Source organism: Heterocephalus glaber, unplaced genomic scaffold (assembly GCF_053883595.1).
Source record: "Heterocephalus glaber isolate CG9 unplaced genomic scaffold, H.glaber_assembly_v1.0 deba00001465, whole genome shotgun sequence".
NCBI classification, from domain to species: Eukaryota; Metazoa; Chordata; class Mammalia; order Rodentia; family Bathyergidae; genus Heterocephalus; species Heterocephalus glaber.
The window spans coordinates 3,318,740-3,345,813 of NW_028258312.1; the positions used below are offsets into that span (position 1 = coordinate 3,318,740).

At 37.9% G+C, this 27,074-nt stretch overlaps 1 protein-coding gene across 3 annotated transcripts in view; it reads left to right on the forward strand.

Moving 5' to 3' along the window:
- The window catches only part of Epb41l4a (erythrocyte membrane protein band 4.1 like 4A), a 252,670-nt gene that overhangs the window by 106,901 nt on the left and 118,695 nt on the right, over window positions 1-27,074 (forward strand). For all 3 annotated transcript variants that reach the window (XM_021255867.2, XM_004841779.4, XM_021255865.2), the window contains exon 3: window positions 12,124-12,228. In XM_021255867.2, the coding sequence (XP_021111526.2) occupies window positions 12,124-12,228 (105 nt within the window). The remainder of the gene's footprint in view (window positions 1-12,123; window positions 12,229-27,074) is intronic.

Sequence of the window (27,074 nt, forward strand, 5' to 3'; positions counted from 1 at the left end):
TTGAAGATAGCCGAGACATAGAGAAATGAAAAGCATTGGGGGTTCCGTGGTAGAATCCTCACCTGCCATAGAGAAATGAAAATTCAGGTATTTTTATTTATTGGAATTTAGTTTATTTAATGTAGACTTGACAGTACCAGCGTATGCTTTAAGTTAGTCTTCCCACTTGGGAATTATGATATATATTGTCAAAGAATGGTATTTTTATTTAATCTCTGAGCTTTTTTGGGGATTGCTTAAAATTGTTTTGTTTTAATTTTGTTATTGATGAGATTGTTTTGTAAACTTGTGTTCTAACAAGATTTATAAGAAGCTAGGAGAGGAAAGTACTCTAATGCCAGTGGTGCTGTAATGATTCTATTCAGCTAGCACTGTGACTTATGGGCGACCTATTCATCTCCTGGGTCTCAGTTTCCCATCTCTAAAATTCAGAAAGGCTGGCTTACAAGGCTGTCCAGATATAAAATAATCAAGAACATGACATATTTTGAAATCTGTATCGTCAGTCTCATGCTTCTTATTCTTAGGGTCCCTGTATGCTCTTTAATATTAATGAGGACCTCAAAACACTTGTGTTTATGTGGATTATCTCTCTGTGTATTTTCTGTTATAAATTAAAGCTGAAGAATTTGGGCTGGGGATTTAGCTCAGTGGTTCCGCCACCTGCCTCACAAGCACAAGGTCCTGAGTTCAATCCCTGGTACCCTCCCCCCCCAAAAAAGAATTTAAAGAGTTAGTTCATTAAATAAAACCTCTCAGAAGAATTAAATGTCAACATAAGTAATATTTTTACAAAAATACCTGTATTTTCCAATGTGAAACTATTTTAGTGAGAATGGTAGCACTGTTTTTACATTTTTGTAGATCTCTTTAACATCTCATTTAATAGAAGATTGCTGGATTCTTATTGTTTTATGCTGTGATATCATACCCCATGTAGCTTTTGGAAAACTGTGTACTTTTAAGAGAAGAAGAGTGAAAAATGACAAATAGACTAATCATATCAGGAATATCATTCTGAGTTCACGGACCACTGAAGGTTCTCTAGGTTGTCCATGCTTTGAGACTCACTAGTGTAAAAGAGTAAACTTGGCTTTAAGCCAGATATGTCTGGGTTGGAATCCTGCCTTTACCAAGGCTTCCTTTGTGCAGCAGCCATACTACTTACCCTCCCCCAACACCTACAGAGGCTTACTTGTGAAATGGGAACAAAAGTACCAAATTTGCATTGCTTTTTGTGGAGATGAGATAGAGTATACTGTATAAAAGCATCTAGCATGTTTTGTTAATTATAGATGATCGAAATTATTTGCTTACATTTATTCTTTGTTTTGTTATAATTTTAAATATTACAGACAGGATGAGTTGAATGGTGGAAAACATCATAAAGAATAGAACATGTTTAGAGAGAAAAAAATTGAGCTGAAGTTAACTCTCTACAAAGATGGCCACCTACCATTCTTCCAGCAACTTACTATAGAAGTGCATGTCATTCCTTCTGTCAAGAATGGAAACTCAGGGCCAGGGATTTAGCTCAGTGGTTCCGCCACCTGCCTCACAAGCACAAGGTCCTGAGTTCGATCCCCGGTACCAAAAAAAAAAAAAAGAATGGAAACTCGTTTCCCTCCCTCCCCACCAGAGGCAACCTTATGACTTGCTTTTATCAATAGAGCATATCAAGAGTAATGCTTTGCTGTTTCCACTCTTTCTCTCTTAGCCCTCGGTCACCACAGAATGAGGCTTCTAGGGTGAGAGACTCCAAAGGGAGAGGGGGAGGGCCAGACAGCTTCAACTATTTCACCTGCCCCAGGTGCCATGCTAATATATGAATGAAGTCATGTTGGGTTCTTTAGCTCAGGTGAATCACTCCAGGTGGAGCAAATACCAGCTGTCCTTCTGAGCCCTGGGCAAATTTTAGAATCATGAGAAATTACTGGTTTAAGCCACGAAGTTTTGGAAATGTTTCATAGAAATATATAGCTGAAAGCTTAAATTCTGAGAAAAGCTTATCAAAAGTTTATCGGTAGAAACAAACTTCTATATAAGAAAATATAAATACCTTGAAAGATACACGCTCTTTGTTCATTTTTTTTAATGTCAGAGTGAGGGTCTTTTGCATAGGTGAGGATAACTTAGTTAAAAACCATTAGGAAAAACAAAACAAAACAAAACAAAAACAGAACATGAGATGGGACGTAACAATGCTTGCCTGAGAAGGAATTCCCACTGGTACTTGAGGACTGTCCCCTTCATGACATGTGTTTTTTACTTTATCTTAATGCACCTATGCTAAAAAAAGTTTAATGTGATTTATATTTTCCAAAAGAACTTGGAATTTCTTATGTTCAAAATACTCAATAGGATGGATTTTTAGGAACTTAACATTAAAGGTTTTTTGCCATGTTCATTTCCCCTTGGTGAAGGAGTAAGCCCTTCATACTCAGATGCAGTGGTTATCGTTCTGTGCACCTGGCAAAAACCTGCTGTTCTGGTTTGTAATGTCATGTTAATCTGAAAAGATGTCATTACTCATTTGAAGTATTCTTTGTTCTGGTCAAAAGCCACTGATGGCATTTTCAAATAAACTTGTCCTACTTATGAGTCTTTTTCTGTAAGATTATAAGTCTCTAGTAGCTCTGTTCTTTTTGTTTTGTTTTGTTTTGTTTTTGGTACCGGGGATTGAACTTGGGACCTTGCACTTTCGAGGCAGGTGGCAGAACCACTGAGCTAAATCTCCAGCCCTAGTAGCTCTGTTCTTGCCAGAATGTTGCTAGTGTGAAAGTAATCATATTTGCTGAGTTAAGTGGAATGTAATTCACAATCCAGAAATATGTTACAGGCAGTTACTGACTCTCATTTTAAAAGTAATTTTAATACAGCTGTATCTTGGTTTACAATCTTTATTCATTCTGTGATTCTGGGGAAGATGGCTGGAGGTGGTCCTGCTGCTTACCAGATTCAGAGTTCATGAATGGAAGCAAAATTTTGCCAAATACTTCTGTTCGAAAACTCAATTGTTTGAGAACAGAAGTGTTTGTGAACTGAGGTATTACTGTATGCTCTTAACATTTACATGAAGTTTTTCTAAAAAGAGTTATAAAAGGTCAAGTGGTTTCTTTCCTCTTTCTTTCTTTTCTTTTCTTTAGTTTTCTTCCTTTCTTTGAAATTTTTGCTTTACTAATGATGGTTAACCAAATTCTGGTCAGATTTATTTTATTGTGCAAAGACACTTATAATGTGTAATTATTGCACAATGTAAGTTTTGTACTCTACATAACAATTTAATGTCAGGCTCCTACTTGTTTCTTATACTGTACTACCTTTAGAATGTATTGAGTCTTTTGGTATTATTTCTCACTGAAATAAATGTAAATTTTAAAATTTGTGACTATTAATCCTTGCTTGTCAACTTTATTGGATTAAGAAAGCTTAGTGGGTTAGTAGAGCATGTTCCTGAGTGAGTCTGAGTGGTCACTGAGGCATGAACTTGGGCACTATGTAGAGTCCCTAGCCCTTTTTCTCTGGTACTTTTCTCCTGCTCCACTTCTGGCCACCATGAACTAAGCATCTTTGCTTCAATACAACTTTCCACCATGATGTTCTGCCTTGTAGCCAATTAACCATGGACTGAAACCATGAGCCAATTAAACTCTTTAAGTTGAGGGTGTTGGATTTTATGTCCAGTGAAAAGAAAGCTGACTAATACAAATTACAAGTGAACTTAGCAGCTTTGGGTCAGCTAATATAATAGGATAAATGACTCCATTTCTCTTCACTGTTATAAGTCTGATTGGTCAAGGGCTTGAATGTAGCTTAATGGTAGAGCATTTACCTAGCATGTTATCCAGGATATAAATCTGATTGGTCAAGAAAAATGGAAATGTTCGTAAAAGAAGATTAATACTTTCAGTATTGTATTTCTCTTATTTTTGTCACTCACTGATTTTTAGTATTCAGTGAATTTTGGAGGAGTTCTTACTGGGTATCAGTTACTGGACTGTTTGGAAAGGAAATGGCACTATGTACTCAGAACCTTCTTGCAGAATGTCTAAACATTACTAGAAAAGTTAGAAGTAATAAGTGGCCTTAACGTAGGTTGAATAGATTGCCTCGGACCAAAATAAGAAACTATAGGTTCAATGAATGAAGCAGTGCTAATGAGGTTGAGGATAGGGGGAGGCTTTATGCAGAAGGTGGCTTTCGAACTGGATCTGGAAGGAGAAGAGGGATTTTAATCATGATGGAGAGTAGGGAAGTTATTCTAGGTAAAGGGAACAGTGCCATCAGGTCAGAACCCAGGGAGCTTTCATGAAAACTGAAATGGGAAAAATTCCTGCTATTTTTGGTGTCACTCAACTGATTTTTTCAAACATTTCATTAGTGTGAGTACATTACCCAAGATAGATTTTAATTTGGATATTTCAGAAAGTCAGTAGGCATGTTACTAAGTGCTATGGTTGTAGTTATACTGTATTTTGTGGCCTCTTAATGGTTCCTCATTTTGGCAGAAATTTCTTCGACAAATGGTCAGAAAAAAACTGGATTGGTGCTAAGTACAGTCACACTCATGTCTTTACTTCTTTCAGTCTGTGGCAAAGGAAAGAATTATGCTTTCAGTCAGTTTTCAATGAAACAAACTATCTGACTCAGAAATGAAACCCTTATCTCAGCATGTGAAGGATGGGGGCATGTGGCTGCCACAGTGGTGTAAAATGGGCTGTAAAAGTTAAGTCTGTTTGTTCAAGGGAAGACTTCGGATTAAGAACTCTTTAGGGGGAATGTGTAAATGTGGTCAGTACATTGACAGCTTACTACCATACACACCTGATCTTGTCTCTATGCCTTTTTATTTAATACCTCTTTGTGCATGAACCAAATCCACAAAACAACTGTCTCCGTGAGCCAAACCCGGTAATGACTAATTTCCACCAGCATGCTTTTTCTTTTTAAGAAATATTTTTACACAAGTGATATATGCCCCAGTACTATGTCAAATGTGCAAAGGAAATTCTCGTGAAAATCAAATCTCTCCTTGTCTCACTTTTCAGAGGTGTTATGGCTTGTGTCTAGATGTCCTTATGCAGTCTTTTCCTGAGGTGACTGAATCTGGAATGTGTGATGCTGGGATTAAGGGTTTATGATTACTAAACCACTACATGTGAGTGATTGGTTTGGGACCGCCCTAATCCCGGTAGTCTGGACGGGATAAAAGAGCCAAGAAGATGCTCTTGTTGCCTCTTGTTGCCTTTGCTACTTTATGCATGCCATGTTGTTTCTCCTCTATGATGCCTGTTTGCCATCCCTGTCTTGGAGCCAGCCGACTATGGACTGAAACCTTTACGAATTGTAAGCCAAATAAACCCCTTCCCCTTTAACTTTGGGTGTTGGGTATTTTGTCTCAGCAAAGAGAGAAAACTAACACAAGAGGCTACTTTTAGAAGTTTCTTTGTTACTTCTCTAGGGTTCTGATTGGCCAGTCTAGAGCTCCCTCATCATAGCACTTTGTATTATATTCTACGTGCACCTTCCTTTCCTCTGACATTTATTAATGCACTTTCCCCATCTTCTACAGAGTAAGAATGTGCTGGCATATAATGAGCACTTAGTAAATACTCTAATGAGTAAAGTTCTGTGTTTCCTAGTATCCTTAATGGTACTTACTTGTCCTTACTTTCAGTAATAAATCCTGGAACTGGCCCAATATACTAAGTTCCTACTTTGCCTCTCTTGTTAGTTCTCTATCAATTATTACTATTATTATTAGCTGTGCTGGGGATTGAGTCCAGGAACTCCTTCATGATAGGCAAGTGTTCTACCACTGAGCTATGACTCCAGCTCTCTCAGTCAGTTCTCTTTTTTTGGAGGGGGATTGACCCAGAGCCTTTGCTCAGTTCCCAGAGGAACTGAGGTTCCTCTCCATCCCTTTAAAAAAATTTTTGAGACAGTGTCTTGCTAAGTCATGGAGTTTTCCAGTCTGGGCTCAAATTTGCCTCAGTCCCCTGAAGTGCTGAGATTATAGTCCATCAATTCTTAATTTCTTTTTTAATTTAAAACTGATTTCTTACAGACATGAAGACTTTGTATCTGAACGGCAAAATACAGATCTCTATTAAGAATAGTAGTCTCTATTAAGAATGAAATTATCAGCCGGGGATTTAGCTCAGTGGTTTTCCCGCCTGCTGAGCAAGCGCAAGGACACAAGTTCAATCCCCGGTACCAAAAAAAGAATGAAATTATTGGGCTGGGGATTTAGCTCAGTGGTGCTACTGTCTGCCTCACAAGTTCAAGGTCCTGAGTTCTATCCCCGGTATCAAAAAAAAAAAAAAAAGAATGAAATTATCTACTAGAACAGGAGGCATAACAACAGAATATAAATTGGGAGAAGCCTTATTGGAAGTGGTTGGTCAGAGCAGGGCTGGCAGAAATGTGAGCTGGTGATGTATACCCTACCTCAGTAGCAGAGTCTTTACCAGCATCCATAGTTTCTGAATTTTGTCATATTACAGTATGACAGATGAGAAGTTAAGGAGTTTTCATGTGTTAGAAGTGGTTGTAGAAATACACCATTTCTGTTATTTCCTTGGCTCTGTGCCCAGTGCACATGTAGACACACCCACGATGTGTAGAATGCTGTGGAGGGAATCATGAGACATCACGTTTTGTCTTAGGTCAGGACTGGATTCATCACATAACTTTGGATGCTTTCCTTGTGGTTTCTTTGCGGATGACAAAATATGCTAAAGGATAATATTTGTAAAGTATTTTCAGCACCAGATTCTATATACATGCAAAACCGTCGTAGAGAATTTACAGACCATCTTCTGGTATTTTTGGAATGATTGCTTTAAAATATGGTGATTTCTTTCTGTTCATGATTTTTTTCAATTTCTACATGCTTTCTAAATTACTGAGCTGGTTTTCTAAGCTTGCTTTTATGTATCTTTTTCATGAGTAGACGATTTGATACTTTTCATGTTTTATAAGTGTATGTATAAAAATATCCTAACATTTCTATGGACATAGAAACATAAAAATGATTTTCATAAAGAAGGCGTGACTTGTATACATTTTAAGAATCTGTACCATTTCACTGTCATAATTTCATGCATAGTTTTTTTTCTCTTTTGTTCATAAACCGCTTATTTACTTGTGTGGGGTAGAAGAACTAGGTAGAGCTATGTGGCAGTACCTGCTCTAGTTATTCCACTTGTTCTGTCTGTGCCAGGAGAGGAGAGAGGACTATAGGAGAGATGAGATCAAGATGGAAGATTATATCCTGGCCTTCCAGGAATAGTTTGAAGTAACAGGAAAAATGTTAGTGCATTTTCCACAGCTGCTTAGAAAATAATAAAATTTGCTCTTAGCTGGCCAGAAATTATAAAAGCATCCCCGAAAGTCAATAGGAAATGATTGAGGGTGAAAATCATTGCCCAAAACATGGACAGAAGGACCATGGCAGGAGATAGTGATGGATTACTGAGCATTGGAGGCTTAGTGGCTTTGGATACATGAGATCAGGAAAAGCCCAGGTAGCCATGGTCATGTCTGTAGGGCCTGTGAGACACAGTATCTTTCCAATAAATCATTTTCATAGTGACATTAATCAGAAATCAGCTTTGAAAACCCTGCCTAATTTACTCACATTCCTAGAATAAACTGTTTATACTCATTTTTAATATATCATTGAACCGAATTATTTACATTTTTAGTTAAGACTTTTACTTGGGACACTGGTATGGATGGCTCTTGGGTCAAACATCACTGCTGTTATAGGGCAGAGGAAGGCAGGTATGGATTGTCTGGCTGCTCTTACCGACTTCCTCAAGAATGCTGGAAAATCTTGCTCAGAATCAGATGCCAGTCCTCAGCTGAGTCCACAACTAGGTGACTTTACTATTGGATGCTGCCCTGCCATTGGGAGCCCCTGCCATGAATGACTTCTAAACTCTTCCTGCATCTTTGCATCACTCATTCACAAGTCCAAGTTCTTGGCTGAAACCAATCTTGCGCTGACAGTGTAGCTATTAGGTGTTGGGGAGTCTGGTTCTTTCTTCCCCCAAGAGGGCAATTCTCTCTATGTCAGAAGGAGGTTTGATATTATATTCCCAGAACAAAAGAACCCAGATGGGAGCCCCTTTTAAAAGAGTATTTGAAATTAGAAAGTTTTAATGTAACTCACAGAGGAAAAGACAAAACTCATACTTTTTTCTAAAAGAAAGTTGATGGAATTATCTTGCATTCTTCCTTAAAAACCAAACCAAAGACCAGAAAAATTGGAAATTGATAGAGGGTACGTAATAGGGCTATGTAACAGTTATTATATTAGTTGGTAAAAACTTTAAATATTTATATTAATACATATTTGCAGCACATAATGACCACATTAATCGTGGGGAGTTGGTACTGTGCATAACACATCTTAGTTCTGTCTTCATACCCTGCCCCATCTCTAGGTTTGGTTGCAAAAGAAGAAGCTGTTCCATTAAGGCCAGGAAGAAGAAAAGGATGCACGTTCTCACAACTACCACTGAGCCTTCTTCTCAGGTCTCAGCCAATGCAGTAAGAAGAGAAATAAATACGGGGAGACATTTTGAAAAGGAAGAACTAGAACTTCTATTATTTAAAGAAAATGTGATTAGTTGAAAAGCTTCCATAGACAAACTGTTTTAACTAATAAGAATTTAGCGAGATGGTAGGGAATAAAACCAGTGCCGAAAAAAGTAATTGCTTTTTAATACATTAGCAATAGCCAGTCTGTACAACAGTAAAACTATAACATATCTAAGAATAAGCTTATATGAGCTACATAACAAATTGCCACACACATAGTGGCTTAAACACACCGAATTTGCTATCTCACAGTTCTGTAGGCCAGAAGTCCAGATGGATGTGAGTGGGTTCTCTGCTCAGGGTCTCACAAGGCTGAAGTCAAGGTGTTGGTTTGCTGGTCTCTTATTTGAAGACTCTGGGGAAAAATCTGCTTCCTCAGCAGCCTGTAGCTTCTTTCAGGTAGTTGGCAGAATCTCATTTTTGTGAATGGGGCCACATTTCCCTTTCCCTGCTGGCTGTCAGCTAGGGGCTAGTCCAGCTTTTTGAGGCTGCTCAGACTGCTTCTCAGATGTCCCACTCCGTCTTTCAAGTGGCAAGGACATGTGAAGTCCGTCTCAAACTCTGAACATCCTTGACTTTTCTTCTGCCTTCTCCTTCTGCTGAAGAAAATGTTTGCATTGATTAGGATAAGTGCTCCCTAATAATCTCCCTCTCTGAAGGTCAACTGTATGGAATATAATACACAGTTGCTTGAATGGTAACTTCATATTCACAGGTTCCAAAAATGAGGACAAGACTTCTTTGGTGGGTGTCTTTTTCTCGTTGCTGAGACAAAATATCTGACACCCAAGGTTAAAGAGGAAAGGTTTATTGTAGTTCTTAGTTTGTAGAGATGTCAGTCCATAATCAGCTGGCTCCAAGGCTGTGTGGCATGGCAGAGAGGCATCACAGGAGAAATAGTTTGTGGCAGGCAGATGGTAGCAAAGCAGCAAGCAGCAAGTGACAAGCAATAACAGCAGCCTTCTTTCTGTCCCTTATATTCTATCTAGGGTGCTTGCCCTTAGGGCAGGGAGCACTCACACCCGGTGTGGGCTTCCCATTATCCACACTCAGAACTATGCCAAACCAATCAGTGGACTGATTTAGTAATCACACACTCTTAATCCCAGCATCACACACTTAATCCCAGCATCACACACTCTAGATCCAACCACTTCTGAAAAGCCCCACGTATGACTGACTGCCTGAGGCTTTTGGAGGACATCTAGACACAAACCATAACAGTGGGGGAGGGTATTTTGTAAATTTCACCTGCTACAAAGTAGCAGAATTTTATGAGGCCTATGTAAAAAAAGTATAAATTTTTCTTGAAGTATATAAAAGAAAATCATATATGTTTTACATGATAAATATTGTATCATTCCTCTCTTCACCAATCATCAAGTCTGTCATTTCAGTTCAATTCCAAATTCCCAGCAGAATTGTGATTTAAATTGGCAAGCTGATTCTAAACTTCTAGTAGAAAAACATGCCTAAGAACTGGCAAAAGCAATTTTGAAAAGGAACAATGAATATCAAATTATGTTAAACTCATTAAAATATTGGTATTATTCCTAGACCAATCTATTGGATAGGACTGGGTAGTTAGCAGATGAGAAAGCTTTTTCAAATCAAAATGGAAATGATGACCTTTTTAGTAAATGGTGGTGCAATTATCAGTCCATTTGGAAACTGAGTTAAGCCTTGTCCCAAGCACAAAAATAATTTCCAGATGGAGTGAAGAACTAAATATGCTAAGTAAAATTGGGCAAGTATTAGAAGTTGTAGGAGAATTTGCCGATAAACTTTGGATTAGAGAATGCCTAGCCCAAACACTAGGAAATGTGATTAGCTACCTAGTTAAGTACATAAACAAGAGCTTACTTTTAAGAGAGTCAGGAAAATGTGAACAAAAATCCTTTTCTTACCCCTTAATCAGATTAGAAAAAATTTTCTCAATCTAAGTATTGGCAAGGTGAGAGGGGATATGTATTGTCACTGAGCGAAATGTAATGGTCTTTTTGGCAGTGTGCACTGTAATATTAGGTATTCATATGCTTCAAATGAGTGATTTCACTTCCAGATTTTTACCCAAGGGGAATGTACGGTATATGAGCACAAAGAAGCATTTACTAGATGTGGCATTGTTATTGTAGCAGAAAATCTCCAGCAGTGTAAAGGTCTATCATGGAAGGGTTCTTTGTTTTAAATAAGTTGTTTAATGGATTTTGAAGAAGGAACCAATTAAATGTAACTCACATGAGTTAGAGGTAAACAGAATAACCTATGAGATTTGTAACAAGAAGCATCTTCAAGTGTGTACTTTGACCACTTCACATCAGCCATTTTATAATGCATTTAACCAAAATATTTCCCTTGAATTAGCAAACCATTTTCTAAAAGTCATGTAGTATTGAGTACTCACCTTGTATGCATAAGCACATAATGGTAATTCTCTGAGGGAACATGCAGGTGAACAAAAGCCCAGTTTTATTGCCACCATACATGAACTTGGAGACTTCTTTTTCCACTAGTGATGGGGGCAAAATAAAGGGAGGGTCTAACTGATTGAATAGCAGTTTCATGGAATGGATCATTTTCAAGATCTTGTGGTATGTAGTGTAGTATTCGTTGATTGTTTCTTCAATATGTGAATAATTGTTATTTAATATATCAGATGAAAGAATCTTGTTTGTTATTGTTGTTGTTGTTCTGGGAATTGAACCCAGGACCTTGCTTATGGAAGAATCTTAAAGAATTTAATGTGCATGTAGTGGGAGGGCAAAGAGGAAAGATTAGTATGTTAGGTAGATATCAGGATTTTAAAAGGAGCCAAAAGAAATGTTTTCTTTATGTCTGTGCTTATGTGAAAAAGATTGAGTAAAATATCGTTGCATGAGCTTTTCAGAACATCAACTTTAGCAGCTTTAATCTATGGGTTTATTATTTGAAAATTACAAAAACAAAAGCTTTGGCTATTGTTAATTTTATATTATTATACTTATTATTAGATATTATTAGAGTAATGATATAGGGTGAAAATTGCTTTGTAAAATAAAAGAATTATGGGATTTTTAAACCAGAGTTTTGTTTGATGGATTTATTAGATATTTTTCCTATAAAAGATTATCTTTATTTAAAAGACTTTTGTCCTGAAGATAATTTATAATCCCATAAGAAAAGAAGCTTATATTAGCAATTGCTCCAATTTAAGAATTATTTTCTAAAGCAATTTCTTTAATATACTTAACTTTCAATCACATTTGCCTTTGTAATTGAGGCAAAACCTAAAGAAGCTACTGTGGTCTAACAAAAATGCTGTCATGTTAAGGGAAGCTAATACAAGATGAGAAGCATGATTGTATCCTACTGAGACACAAGACAAGATACTGTGTTTTTAAAAAAATAAAACTGTCGGGAAGGGGATTTAGCTCAGTGGTTTTGCTGCCTGCTGCGCAAATGCTGCAAGGACCCAACTTTGATCCCTGGCACCAAAAAATTTTAAAAAATGAAACTGTGAATTATTTTTTGCAGAAGTCAACAAAAGGTTCCATTGTCCTTGACCATGTATTCCGTCACATAAACCTTGTGGAGATAGATTATTTTGGGCTACGTTTCTGTGACAGAAGCCATCAGACGGTGAGTACAATGACTTCATATTAACTTCTTCTGATTATAAATTTCCCTCTATCTCTGGCCTTTCCAAGTGGTTAGCCTCTTTGCAACTGAAAATGACTTTGAACACCTCAAACATATTTTCCCCTGATAATTTCTTTGCATTTTTCCCTCTTTGGCCAAAAGTTGCTGGGTTCACGCCTTCTTTGGGTGCAGTCCCTCTTTGCAGGTGGCTTATGTTGCTTCCATTTTTGCGACCATGTAATAATGTGTGCTTTCCATTTGTGCTCTTGAGAGGACTGGATAATTGTCTAACGTGTTAGTGTTAGGAGAAAAGTGGCTAGCTCTAGAAGTGACAGACATTATTGATTTTTAAGAAAGAAAATAATTAAGCAGAAAAAACATACAATGTAAAAAAATGCCCCTATTAAGTTTTAAAAGTGGTTTGAACTGTTATAAAATAACACGTAGAGGTTTTTGTTTATGAACTTGGAGATATAAGAGTAGTAAAGGCAAGCTGGCATTTGGTTCTTATGTCTATTATTCACAAGGGTTAACTTGGAAGGGCTTCCTGTGTTTTGGATGGTATAGCTACTAAGAAATTTGCCACAGTGGAAAGACTTTGAAGGTGATGATTTTGAAGGATGAAGAGATATTCATTAATGTGACTTTTGGTTTAGTCTAAGAAAAATATTAAACTCAGATAAACACAGCCTTATGCAAAGTGCTCATATGCTTTCCTTAAGATCACTCTATTTAACTGCCTTTTGTTTTTTAACCTATGAACTTCTGTTGAAATAAATGTTCTTCCTCTTCCTTCATCAGTTCTCCCAGCCTGCACTGGGTTATTTGGGTTGTATTCATCGAGGAAGCTTTCATTTTCTGAATGGTGTCTCTGTACCCTGGCCTCATAATGACCTAGCACGAGAAGAGATAGGCAAGTGGAATGCTGTTGATGGGGGTAACTGGTGATTTCTGTTTAATCTATTTCACAGGAAGATTTCACAAGATAGGAATAACAATTGGGCATGTTGGATAGATTTCTACAGAAAGGAATAGCTTTTCTAAGTCAAGTGGTCATTAATGAACACTTAAAAGAAATGAAACATTTTTAGAAGTTCACTGAATTCTATCCCATACAGCCCACAAGTCACTACAGCAGGACTGTAAAGCTATACTGAAAGATTTGATTGAAGGCTATAGAAGGTACCTTAAATTATATTCATATTTTATAAATAATATTTTCTCCTAGCAGAGAAAAATACAGTTTTTGGATATTATTCAATGTATCAGCCCTTGTCTGCATAGATTGACTGCCTCACTAAAGTAGTCTCTCTCTCTATCTCTCTCTCTCTCTCTCTCTCTCTCTCTCTCACCCCCTCCCCCTTGGAAAGGAAAAAAAAAGTGAAAAGCTATAGAATTTCAAACAGTGGCCCTTCCTGTTGGAAAAGAATTAAAAGTTAGCACTGATAGTTTATAGAAAGTTTTGTAGGGTTTATATTAAGGTCAGTTTTTTTCTGTTGACTTTACTCCTAAGGTTTGATATCTGTGATAGTGTTTATAATACAGATTTTACAAGAAAATAAAGTTGTACACTTAAAAGGAACAAGTGCTTAACATGTTTTGATGTGGTAAGAACATCAGGTATATCAATGATATGTAAAAAGTACTCTTTGCCTTACGAATTTGTGTTATTTTCTTCTAGTGATAAAATAGAGATGGTTTTTTGTAAACATTGCTTAGTCTCTGCATGTTCAAATGTATTGTCTGATTCCCTATAGTTCCTTTTACTTGTAGGAATCTTTGAGTATATGGTCATGAAAATTTGTATTTCTAGTACATTAGTAGGAGCAATCTTGCATATCCCGTAGGTACTTAAGGCAGATGAAAATTTAAACAGTAACCTTATGTTAGAATAGTACAGGATATGGTAAAAAAAAATCTTTGCCTTAAAAATTAGGTAATGGTTTTCATGAATATTGCCTAAGTTACCATCCATTAGATTAGATTTTGTGTATTGCCTTGCCTTTTCTGTACCCAGCAGTTGATTTTTTAATGAGGAATGCCTGTGTAATGATGCCTAATTCATATAATTATGATACACATTAAAATCTACCTAAGAGAGGACTTTGAAGCCCTAAGACAGACCACTAAGGTCAACTCTGGGGATGTATAGAAAGAGAGAAAGTGGGAGCTCTGTGGATGAAAGAGAAGAAAGATAACTAGGGATGAAGAGGTGGCTCACAACAACAAAAAGCCCTAGGCTCTTTCTCCTCTTTTTCTTAGCACATGACTTGGAGCTGTGTGGGAACTCTGGCTGGAACTGGGGACCAATGTAATTAATTACAAATGACCTTTTATAAATTTTAATTTTATTAGCATATGCTTGGAGTGCATGATTACATTCACTTTGGGGTACATGTACATAACACATCTTACTTCTTTCTGTGTCTCCTTCCCTCCCCTCTCTTTTCCCTCTCTCTGCCTCTTGGTCTCCTTCCTATTTGCAAATGATCTGTCTCTCTGCTTCCAGTTATCTGTTATTTTGTAATTCATTCATACTTTGGGTTTCTCATATAAGGGAAACCACGTGATAGAGGAGGGCTGGAGAGTCTGAGAGATGATGTAATAATGGAGGCAGAGGTTGGAGCGGTGGATAGAGGCCTTGAGCCAAGGAATGCAGGCAGCTTTCAGAAACTGGAAAAGGCGAGGAAATGGATTCTTCCCTAGACCTCCTAGAAGAAAGGCAGCCTTGTCTACATTTTGATTTTGGCCTAGTAAGATGCATTTTGAACTCTTGACCACCAGAACTGTAAGATAATATATTTCTATTGGTTTAAGCCATCAAGTTCATAATAATTTGTTATAGTAGTAGAAGGAAACTAATACTCATGGATGCAGTGTAGAAGGATTTTATTCTTGCTTGCTGAGTGAGAATATAAGGCTTTATTGCTTAGGTTCTTCACATTAGACAGAAACCTGAAACACCATTACTTTTCCTCGTGACTGGAACGGTATGTGCTTCCTCAGCTATGTGTGAGCGATATTCATTGTTGCTTCAAAAGTATTTAAGTTCTTTATTATGGGAGAGGGATTGTGAGATCAGCTAATGATAGACCAAAAAACCCCCTGAAATTATAGCACAGACTTTTTCACTTTAAATAATTGGTGATTTGAGATTAATCTGAGGCTGGAAGGAACTTGAGCCACCTTTGGGCTTTCAGACATTTTATAAAAGGAGTGTGACATGATGGAAAGAATAGCTGCCTTTGGAGCCACAAGATAGGGTTATATCCAGTGCATGCTTTTAATGAACGGTCGTCCTTAGTTTTTCTGAATCTTAATATCTTAGTCTGTTTTCTGTTACTATATTGAAATACCTGAAGCTAGGTAATCAATAAAGAAATCAGGCTTGTTTACTCTCTGGTTTGGAGGCTTAAAGGACATCGTGTTGGCATCATGCTCAGCTCAGGTGAGGACCTCATAGCAGACCACTTCATAATGACAGGAGTGTGTGCAGTAGGGAGAGATCACCTGACAGGACAGGGAGTGAGTGAAACTGGAGAGTGTCCAGACTTGCTCTTTTATAGCAACTTTCCCCAGAGGACTAATCGGGCTCCCCAAGAGCTACATCAATTCCTCCTGAGAGTAGCACTCTGATCTTACCTCTGAAAGGTTCTACACCACCTCCAGTCACCACCATACTGAGGACCAGGCTCCCAACACACAAACTCTTGGGCGGACATACCCAGGCCATAGCAGTGCCCTTATCTATAAACTGAAAATAAAATAGCTTCTTTCACCAACTCATAGGATGGTTGTAGGATCTAATAAGAATGCAGGAAAGCTCTGTGTAGTGTTAAATATATAAATCCCTGTCCTGTTGAAACCAGGCTGGGAGAAAATATAGCTGGTGATTTTTTTTATAAAGTAGACTGGGGATAAAAAGGAAACAACCTGGAGGAAAGAAGAGAGAAAATCAGATAAGCTTTCGAGTCTTGAAAATTTTGGGAAATTTTTTTGAAGATGACATTTTTTGATGACATCGAAAGCAATAACAAGGATAAATGTCATATCCCAATACTACATCTGGTTTTAATAGTAGTGGTTATAATCATGTCTAATTTTGTTTGTTTTTTTGTTTTTGGTACCAGGGATCGAACTTGGGACCTTGCGCTTGCGTGGCAGGTGCTGGAACCACTGAGCTAAATCCCTGGCTCTCATGTCTTCTTTGGCATTAGCACTTGAGGATCCTTTAGAAATCACTCCTTGAAAGGCAGTCATTATGTCTAATTAGAGCTTTTTTCAGAAGATGGAACTCAATATGACTTTGAGAATCAGGCTGCTCAATCTGCTGCCCTTTGGCCTCAGAAGTCAAAGAAGCACACACATAAGGTAACATGTAAATAGCCTCTTCCTCCAGTGAACTCTTACTTTGCTTCACAAGACAATAAAAGCAATCAGAAAGAAACTTTCCACCTCCTTGACCATCCTCACTCCCAAGCGCACTTGATTGCTTCTTACCCACCCTTTCCCTTCTTGTCACAGTGGAAGAGTCTCAGAGCTTCTAACCTGAATCTTTCCATTTCTTGCTGCTCTGGTAACTCTAACCTCCTGGGGAAGAAGGCATCAGTGGTCCCTCAGTGTCTAGGTTTATTAAAATTTCTTCTTTTTAGAACCACTCCCACTTCCTCTGGAACTGCCATTTTTGACTCCCTGTGTCATGTCTAAACTCCAGAATGCTTTTTCTAAACTCATTGCTTTCATTTCTTAGATCCCTTTGATTCCAAAACTTCTCACAGTTCAGGTTTGAGTCCTACTGTGCAACTAAAACTACCTCCCTGGTTGCCAGGCATTATTGTACTTGACCTTTCTGTTGTTCTGACACTAACGATTTGCTCTTTCTGGAAGTCTTCTCATTTTGTTCTTATGACATCACATTTTCCTTATTTCCTCTTTTCAAGTTATCTACTGGTTATTCTTGTCTAAGTTTCCTTATGATCACTTTTCTTCTCCCTAGTCTATAAAATGGTGTGCTTCATCAGGATTTTGTCCTTAATATTCCTCTTATGTTCTAACTCTATACAGGTTCACACATTTAATCTTGCCTCTTCTGGTTACTATTTGTTTCTGAAGTAATTTCTTTAAAAATGTTAAACTGTTTATATATTTGCATTCACCCCAGTGTCTCCCAGTGCTCTAGGTATTACTGAACAAAAGTGATCTTCACACACGAGCCACTAGTAGGCAGGCACAGCCCTGTCTGCTCCACCATGAGCAGTGGAGTCCTCTTTGCATCTGGATACTGTGTTTTGCAATGTGTATGAGATTTGACTATCTGTGACTGGATTCTGGCAGACACTCATAATAACTGATAAGCTGCTCGTAAGTGACAGTGTGAGTCCTGTTGCAAAGGAAGAAAGAAAGACTGTCATGATGAATTATGACTGGTTGAAGTTTTCCCTCTGTATGGTGTCTTCAAGCACCTGGTGGAGGAACAGAGGGCATAGATGAAGTGAAAGGATCTTCCTTGTAGCCCTTTAACTTTATGAAGAGCATCATGAGCAGCACAATGGCCTGGGAGCACTGATGACAACATGAAGTGTATCTGGGAAAATACCATGGCCACTGGATGTTCAGGGGCCTGGGAGGAACTACCAGGAGCGTCCTTGTAGAGACCCATAGGGCTGAAGATAGTTATGTGTTGCTATTTCTAGGCATTCACATCTGTTCTATAGTTTAAATTGTTTCTAGAGTCTGGTGACCCTCAAAATTCCCATCTCCAACCCACATATCTCGAGAGGCATTGTACAGTGTATGGAACACAGACTCTGGACCCAGACTCTCTGGGTTGAAAGCACACTCTACTCCTTGAGAACTGTGGCATTGGGTGAGTCTCCTAACATCTCTATGCCACAGTTTTCCCATTGTAAAGTGAGGGTGGTAATAGAGAACCAGTCTCATGGAGCTGTAATGAGAACTGACAGAATATGTGTAAAATACCCACCCTAGGGCTTTGTACTGTGTGATCAAGAGAATGTGCTAGCTTTTTCTTATTTGCTACTTAGTTGCCCTTCATGTTCAAATGCAGTATCTTCAAAACTGAAGCCTTCATCTTCCTCTGCAAATCTTTTTAGAAAAATGTACCTGAGAGTGATTTTTCAGTTATGTTTTTAAAAAGCTATGTGCCTGTGTATCATTTTAGGTTGAGGTTAAAAACTTTCAAGTTTTCATAGATGCAAATCTTTAGTTTATCATAAATATTAAAATTAGAAAATCTGTCATGTACTCTGTACCAAATCAATTTATATATCATATATCATAGCAATTTTGTACTTTATCATCTATCTTTAAAAATAATACATGAACAAGATCTTCATTAAGTGATACATTTTTCTTTATACTTTTTGTCCCTAAACTGGTATCACTATTCCACTTTCTCCATAAAGTTTTATCTTACATATTAATACAATATAGTTACCTACAAAATATCATACATATAAGTGAAAATTTAAAAGTTTACTTCCTGAATCCTTAAAGCTGTAGTTGTGGTTGAGCCTAAGAGACGTTATTACCATGGTTGTCACTATACAATTAATTAGAATAGCAAAATATTATGCATTTTAATAATATTGAGCTAAGAAGTAGGCATTTATTGGAGACACATCTTTTCATGAAAAGAATAGGGCTTTTTCTTCTGAATTAGTCCATGTACTCCTGGATAATAATATATTTCTGGAGTGACATAGGGCTCAGCCATAGTTTTATGCTTGTTTTTTTTAATAGTTATAAGCACTGATTAACCTCACTTATGTAGAAAAGGAAGGAGTTTCAATAAAAGAAGATCACTTAATTCCTTGAAATCCTTTTGTGTTATAGGTAAGAGTCATAGATCTGTCATTAAAATTATTTTTAGTAACTTCTCAGGTACCTCAGCACAATGTAGTTATCATCTTCCTTTTCTTATGGTATTGAGAGCCATGATTTCTCAGACCATTCATTTGGGTTCTCTTTAAATTTAATTGAAAGCGATGAATTCAGAACCACTTGACTTAACAGTTTGGCAATCAGTCATTATAGTAATTCAATCTACAATTTCTGAGAAGTATGTTTTAAAATGTTTTACCAAGAATTATCCAGGTATTATTAATTAGACAGTTTTCTCTTTTTTAGAGGCACTTGATTTAATCCAATATAGTTAGGAAGGATTAGAAAAATATAAAATTATTAGTTTTAGGGCTGGGTATAGAGCTCAGCGGTAGAGACTTTGCCTACAAATTTGTTTCAGCTTATGTTTCTCAATACAAGATTTTTGATAAAATGCATTTATTTAGTTGCATACTTGATATTATCATGAGAATCTTGGAGCTACAGATTTAGTTCATTTGGTTCATGGAAGATGTCCAACATAAAACTCTTTGGCACAGCTAGACATCATTAAACCACTCAGCCAAACCAGCTTGCTTTCTGTCATTTGTCAATTTAAGTAAAAATGTTAACATGTGTTTTTTGGAAAAGTATTGCACTTGGAGTTCCTAAGATGGATAGACAGATAAGGCTTAAATTAACCTTTTGTCACTTAGAAGACATAGGTCTGCCTTCAGTGAAGTCTTCCCAAGACTGGTTTATTTTATTCTTTTGGGACTCTATCTCATGATGCAAATTTGAGCACAGCTGGAGGATGGAAGTTGCAGTATCATAAAATCAGAATCATCTCTCCCTCTGCAGCCCTACTTAATATATTTGATTTCAGAACATTCCAACTATGGGCCAAGATATGGTTCTAGTCAGATGCTAGATAAGATCATTAGGGAGAAAGAGGTGGTGCTGCCATGTGCCAGGACACTAACCATATAACTTGGGCACTCTGGAGTCTGACAGAAGTGAATGTGTGGTGCTGAGCAGGGGTCCAGGCCCGACCTACTCCATAATCCCTAGGGTTGGGCTGGCTCCCCTGTGCTGAATGACTTGGTTAGCAGCAACCACACTTACTTACCTACAGGTATACAACACATAGTTTCATTTCTACAGCTTCAGGATGCATGGACTTCCCATATTATTGCTTGGGTTCCTCATGGCACAGTGATTGGGGTTCAAGGACAAGCATCCAGAGAAAGAGAGGGAAGGAAGGATGGATGGAGGAACAAACATTGTATCACCTTTATGACTTGAAGTGAAGAGAAGGCCAGCTCACGTTTACAGAGAGGAAATACCACAGTATATCTGTTAATAGGAGTGGTGGCAACTGATTTTGAAGACATGTTTTAAAACATGAGAGTCAACAATTCTTTATATTTTTCTGCATGTAAAATGTACTCATCTCTCCCATGGTCTCCTAACATTCTTACTTATTATGACCTTGGACTCAAGCTTGAGGTTCAGAACCTCATCAAATCACAGTCTAGGTACTTGTCTTCAGCTCCTTCAGTACAGTTCCTTTTTAACCTGGAGATCTGTGAATTAAGACAATGAGAAAGATTTATGCTTCTTCCTCTCAACTCAACAGTGCTGATGACATGCAAAGGATAACTGCTACAAACACCTGCACTTAAAAAGGAGGAAAACAGGAGGCGGTTACTACTCTATACAGTTTTTGCTTCTTTTTAATTTTTTAAATTGATAAAATATTTGTATAAACTTATGGTATACATTATTATAATTCAAGTTTTGAATCTAGCCAGACCCGTGTTGTCATCCCTTTGATTAGCTCTTGCTCTCACTGTCCGGAGTTGTTTGTTGCGATGATGCTTGGCCCTACTCTCTGGGGTCTTGGATCTGTTCTCTGGCTCTTCTTTGTTTTTTCCATAACAAGTAGTATGTATTTGTAGCTGAGTGCTCTCACCCTGCATCTTGTCTGATGAAGTTTGGGGGTCCAAAAGTTTTTTTCCCAGTATATAGTGTCTGTTTCTTTCAGCCCATGTTGATTAAATTCTTTAAAATATCTTTGTGGATTCCTTATGAGTCAATTTTTAATTTACTTTTTTAGACAAGGCAACATTCATAAGTTACTTTGAAATAAGTTCTTTTGTACCTTTCACTTCCTGTAAGACTGTTGAGGAACAGTAATACTCTTAGAATACTTAGGAGACCTTTTGTCATTTTGAAAGGGTCTACAAGGCATGGCATTAATTTTTTTGAGGACTTAATAGAGGGTTTTACCTTTGCATCATGTTTTCCTGATAGCATGCTGCATTCAGTCTTTGCCTGAAAGCCATTTCTTAATTGTAGCACTGTTTGCTTTCTGATAAGACAAGGAATGAGGACATTTTATTTCCAAACTCATTAAGTCCAAGCTTCTTTATACGTCTCCTCTCTCTTCCCTCCCTCCCTCCTTCTCTCTCCTTCCCTCCCTCCCTTTTACCCCCTTCCCTCCCCCCCTTCTTATCTCTCTTGCATTTCATTATAGGCAAAATGAAGCCAACTGGCACTTTTATCTGTCTGCTCCTTATCTGGATCATCCAATTCATTAGGTACATTTTTTATTGTCCATGTTGCCACAGGCATCAGCATCGCTAAACTTTCTGCTTCTGTACAATAAGGTCCTCCTTCCTCCTTCTAGTAGATTTCTTTTTGCTTTTCCTTTGGGTCCTGTGGACAAAGGCTCCTTGAGGGTCCTTTGACTTCTACTCATTGTCTCTGCCTCATCCCAAAAACATTGAGTGGAAACTAGAGAGGGTGGGCCTAGAGAATAGAGGGCCTTATAGGCTATCATAAAGACTTTGGCTTTTACTTTTTGGATGAAAGGAAACCACTGGAGGATATTGACCAAAAAGTAAACTGATCTGACTCATGCTTTGAAAGACTTCCTCTAATTGCAAAGGTAGACACAGGGATATCATTATAGGAATTGTTTAAGAAATCTACTTGTGGGTGATGGCCTGGGAGTGGTGAGAATTTGCAGATTCTGTTTCCAACAGAATGCCAGCAGGATTTACAGCTGGATAGAAGACAAATCTAGCCCAGAGCTAACAGAAGAATGTTGTACTGTTTACCAAATGGGAAAGAAAGCAGGAGAAGAAAGTTTAGTTTTAGAGGGAGTGGAATCATCAGTTCCCTTTTGGACATATGAAGTTTGAAATTCTAATAGACATCTAAGTAGAGATGTCAAGTAGGCATTTGGACTTCGGGGAGGATTCTGGCTTGGCAATAAATTTGGCAGTTGTCAGTATGTAGATGGGATTTGTAGCCATGGACTTTGATGTGCTCTGTGAGCCTTGGGGAATCTAGTCTTTCCTGATTAGGGAGATAAAAGAACAACTTCAGAGGATAGTGTGAAAGTGCTGCCAGTGAGATAGCAGGAGAAGCAAGAGGGAAGGCTGCCTTAGGAGCATGTGAAAACATTTCAGGTAATGGGTGGATACTTGCATCTTCCACTGCAGTATTCTGTTGAGGCTGCTGTGTTGCTTGATCATCCTGAACATATTTTTCTTTCACTATATGACTAATATATTTCTTCCTGTCAAGTACTCATGTATAAGTATAAGGAGATGATTGCTTATTGATAGCATATAGAGTCAGAGTGGGGAACGATGCTGATGCCAAACATCCACAGTTTGTCCACAGGGGTGGCTGAGTTAGTGACAGACACTTTTGCTTTCTGCTGATTCAGTGTATACAAACTCAGTTTCATGTGGAGTTACTTAAAAGATTGCATTTAATTACTCTTAGGTTATGTATATTGAAGTGTGTATAAAACATAATTGAGCCCAGGTGTGTTGGTACACACCTGTGATCTCAGCTCTCTAGGAGGCTGAGGCAGGAGGACTGCAAGTTTGAGGCCAGCTAGGCAATGTAGCAACTGAGTGAGACCTTGTCTAAAAAAAGAGGGCAGGAGCCTGGGCATGTATCTCAGTGTAAAGGCCTGAGTTTAATCCCCAGAACTGGGGTGGGGAGCATCTCATGAATGAATTTCATATTTGGACCTAGGTCTCACCTTCACAATGCAAACATTACAAAAAAAATTTGAAATCTGAAGCCCTTCTGGTCTCAAGCATTTTGGAGAAGTGATGTTCAATCTATAATAAAGTGGATTCAAGAGGGGGTGAGAGACAGAATATAAAACAACTTTAGTTTTCCAGAGATGTATTTTCAAATGTGAAATAAAGAGCTATGGGAGTCAAAAAGCTTTTTATTTTAATGTGGGAGAAATGCATGATTCTGCAGAAAGGGAAAGTTCAGTGGTACAGGGAAGAGCCCAGAGTTGTTGTTCCATGGTCCTGAGTAGAGGAGAGGGGTGGGCCTAAGTGGGGAATGGACACTTCTGCACAGTGACGGGCAAGGACAGGACAGAGCACAGAGACAGAGAGGTGGGTAGAAGGTAGATGGGGTGAGAACGCGTGTGCTCTTGTGATTCCTGCAATTTCCTTAGTGACATAGACAGTGTGAAAGGGAGAGGGGATCTTGCAAATTTATGGATGGAGGAGAAAATGTCAGGGAGTTATCAAGGTGAGTGAGAGAATAAAAAGTAGTGGAATTTAGGTGATACTGAGGGTACCCTTGGGTTATCGATAATGGATTTCAAGTGAGCTCACCTAAGGCTGTGTAGTTTGCGTCTTCAGTTGTATGCAGACTTTGGGTGCCTGCATAGAGAAGGCAGGGAGTGGGTTAACCATGGGTGCCCCCCATGTCTAGAAATCACTTCAATGACTAGCCTTTGTTTTTGTCTCCACTGAGAGGTAGCTTTCTTATGGTGGTTTTACCAGAGACCCTAAGGTTTCTGTGATTCATACCAAGGAGCAAATTAAAACCACATCCTATTAGCATTGCTTAGAGGGCCTGAGGTCTGTTCAGGGACAGCGAGGAAAGCCCAAATAGCTGTCACCATAGTCCTGGAATTCTTGGAACATATGTGCAAATTATGTCAAGTCTTAAAACTCCCCAAGAATGGCCCATTTTGTTATTTTTTTTTGAGATCTTTGTGGCTTCCATGTCCCTGGTAAGATGATCAATTGTCTTTTTACTTTGGAGATCAAGAGGTGGTTTTGCTGTATTGACAAAAACCGTGTTTGTGCTTTAAAGCCTTTTCTTTGACTTACAGAAAATGTTAGATGTCAGTGTAGCATTCTTAAATTCTCCAAAGGAGAGTCAGCATTTCACCCAGTGCAAGGTGAGATGCAGCAAAGCTTTTATTATTTCATGCTGTCTGTTCTTTATTTAAAATTTTTGAGGATTTATTCTACTATTAGAACTCTAGGAGACTCCAAAAGAATAGTTGGCAAATGAAAGGTTGGACCCTGAATTTAATATTTATATATATCTTTTGAAGGTTAGGTTATTGATTTACTGGGTAGTAGAAGATTTTAAAAATCTAATTCTGAGATTGTTACCTAGGAAATTGATGAAATTGAGACAGTATCAGCCAGCGTGGATGAAGGAAGCCCAGGGCATTTAGCCAAGACTGTCAAAGAGTCCAACAGGTCTGCCATTTCTTCCTGGGTTACAACAGTGAGGTTATTAAGATTGACAGGTTTGAAGCAGTAATACACCTAACTGCTTGTTTCTCACACTCTGGCAAAGGGTGAGAGCCAGAGAGGACTGTGATCATGGCACCTTAGTGACGGGCTGTTTGGAAGGTGTGCATTAACCTATATAAGAAAGAAAGCAGACCGTACAAAATTGCAAGAGATCACGGTCTGTTTGGGTTTATTGTCTTCGTACAAAATAGGACCTAATCCAGCTTGTGAACATATACAAACAATAGTATGTTTCAAATAGAGAGAAAGGAGTGGCAAGAGGAAAAGTGACTGATTGTTTTTTAGAGAATGAACAGCTTGACTGTCGAGAGAGAATGAAAGAAAGAGAGTGAGTTGTTTCTCCTTGTAATCATCTGGGAAAACAAGACCGTTGTGCATCCTGCTGCCTTTCAGAAAGGCTATTATCTGGTGGCCAACACCATATTTCATGGTGCTGACACTTCTACTTCTCTTTTTTTCACCCTGTGCAGGTGAAAAGACTGGCAGGCTATTTCTGTTTCTGGAAGCTCTTTGTCTTAGTCTGTTTCCTATTGCTAGAACAGAATATCTAAGACTGGGAATTTATAAAGAATAGAAGTTTATTTTAGCTCATGGTCTGGAGGCTGGGAAGTCCAAGATCAGGAAGGTCCATCTAGCAAGGTCCTTGTGCTGTGTCATAATATAGAGGCAAGCAAGTGTGTGAGGAAAGTAGGAGGTCTTGCTTTGTAACAGGTCCTATGGTAGGTAATCCTGTCCCACAAGAGCAGCATTAACCCTTTTATGTGGGCAGCACCCCCATGACCTAATCATCTCTTATAGAGCCCACCCCTTCTCAGTGCTGTTACACTGGAGATCTGATTTCAGTATGAGTTTTGGAAGAGACAAATCATGTCCAAACCATAGCATCCTCCATGAAAATTGATTTTTTTAGTTGAGATTTTGTTAGTTATTTGGGTAGCACTGATTTCAATATCATACTCAATTGTAAAGGACTTGGAATACTACATTCTGTGCTGTCATTTCAAAATGTACCTGTTTGCTTTATGAGCAGGTGAACTGATAGACATATATTTTGTAAAACTAAAAGGCTCTTTTGTTCCTCATTTATTTATTTTGAGGAATTTTTGTGAGCTTATTATTCAATGATTTTTCTCATAGTCACCCTGCAGAATTAATTTTCTTTGTAGATAGTTTTATTATCTTTATTATATGTGTGTACTCATCTTATGTACTTTATCATCTCACTTATTACATTGTATTGTGAGTATTTGTCTGTGTGTCTCTGGTTGTTTAGTGCCTCAAAGGTAGGGAAGAATCTTGCTCATCTTTGTGTTTGTATATGCCCCAGGACAGTGTCTGACATGACATACAGAGAACATGCATGGTCAAAATTCCATATGGGTTAAATGAGTGCATGTGTGAGTGATAGCCCCAGGTAAAGCCTAGTTCCAGAATGTTGGACCTTATGTCCAGTATTCTAGATTTATTTCCCCTAATGCTGGGATATTGTGTTCAGTGAGAAATTCTTGTGCTCCTCCAGTTATGGATCAGCAGTCTGATGTGCTTTATTGTGCTGACGTATGCCATGTTTGATTGCTTGTTGATAATGAGTGGTGACAAGTGTCATCATAGTATGGCTGCTTTGGTTCCAGGGTCATATCATTCCCTTGGTTAAACATACATGGGTTTTGCATTTCAAGATGTTGGCTTATGAAACCTGGTAGATTGTGTTTATTCTTTATGTTCTGGAGCATTTATCATTGTCTGACCTCTCTAACCTCTGGTTTCCATTTTGATCAAATGAGATTTGTGTGCAGCAAGCTTTGCATTGATGCTTAGCATAGCTAATGTGCACTGACTTGATTGAATGGCCTTTGACTGAGTCTTGCCTGGTCTTTATCTTGCTGCAAAATTGTAATTTCTAACTCATTTCAGAATCTTCATTATGCCTTTTCACCTCACAAATTCAATCCCTCAGAGAAGATATTTATTTTTAAATTGTATGAGTTATTAATATGAAAATTTTTGATATATTAACTTATTTTTTTATTCCATTTAGTTATAAGCTTCCCTCTTATTTTCTTTACTGGGCATTTTTAAGGCTGGAAAAAATATTCTAAAGACAGGAAAACAAAAAAATGACTGTGTGTGTGTGTGTGTGTGTGTGTACATATATATATGATGAAACATCACATGATGCCACATTAATGTGTACAGTTTTTATGTACCAGTTAAAATAAATTTAATTTAAAATATTTTTTAAAAAACATTTTATTACCAATGAAAAATGAATTGAATCTATAAAGTCTGTTGTCTTGGAATGATGATGTTAGAAAGAGAAATCAAAAACTTCCTCAATTTGTTCCCTGTTAGTTTCACGACAGACAGAAGCTGGACCATAGGCCCTTCTGTTCCCTT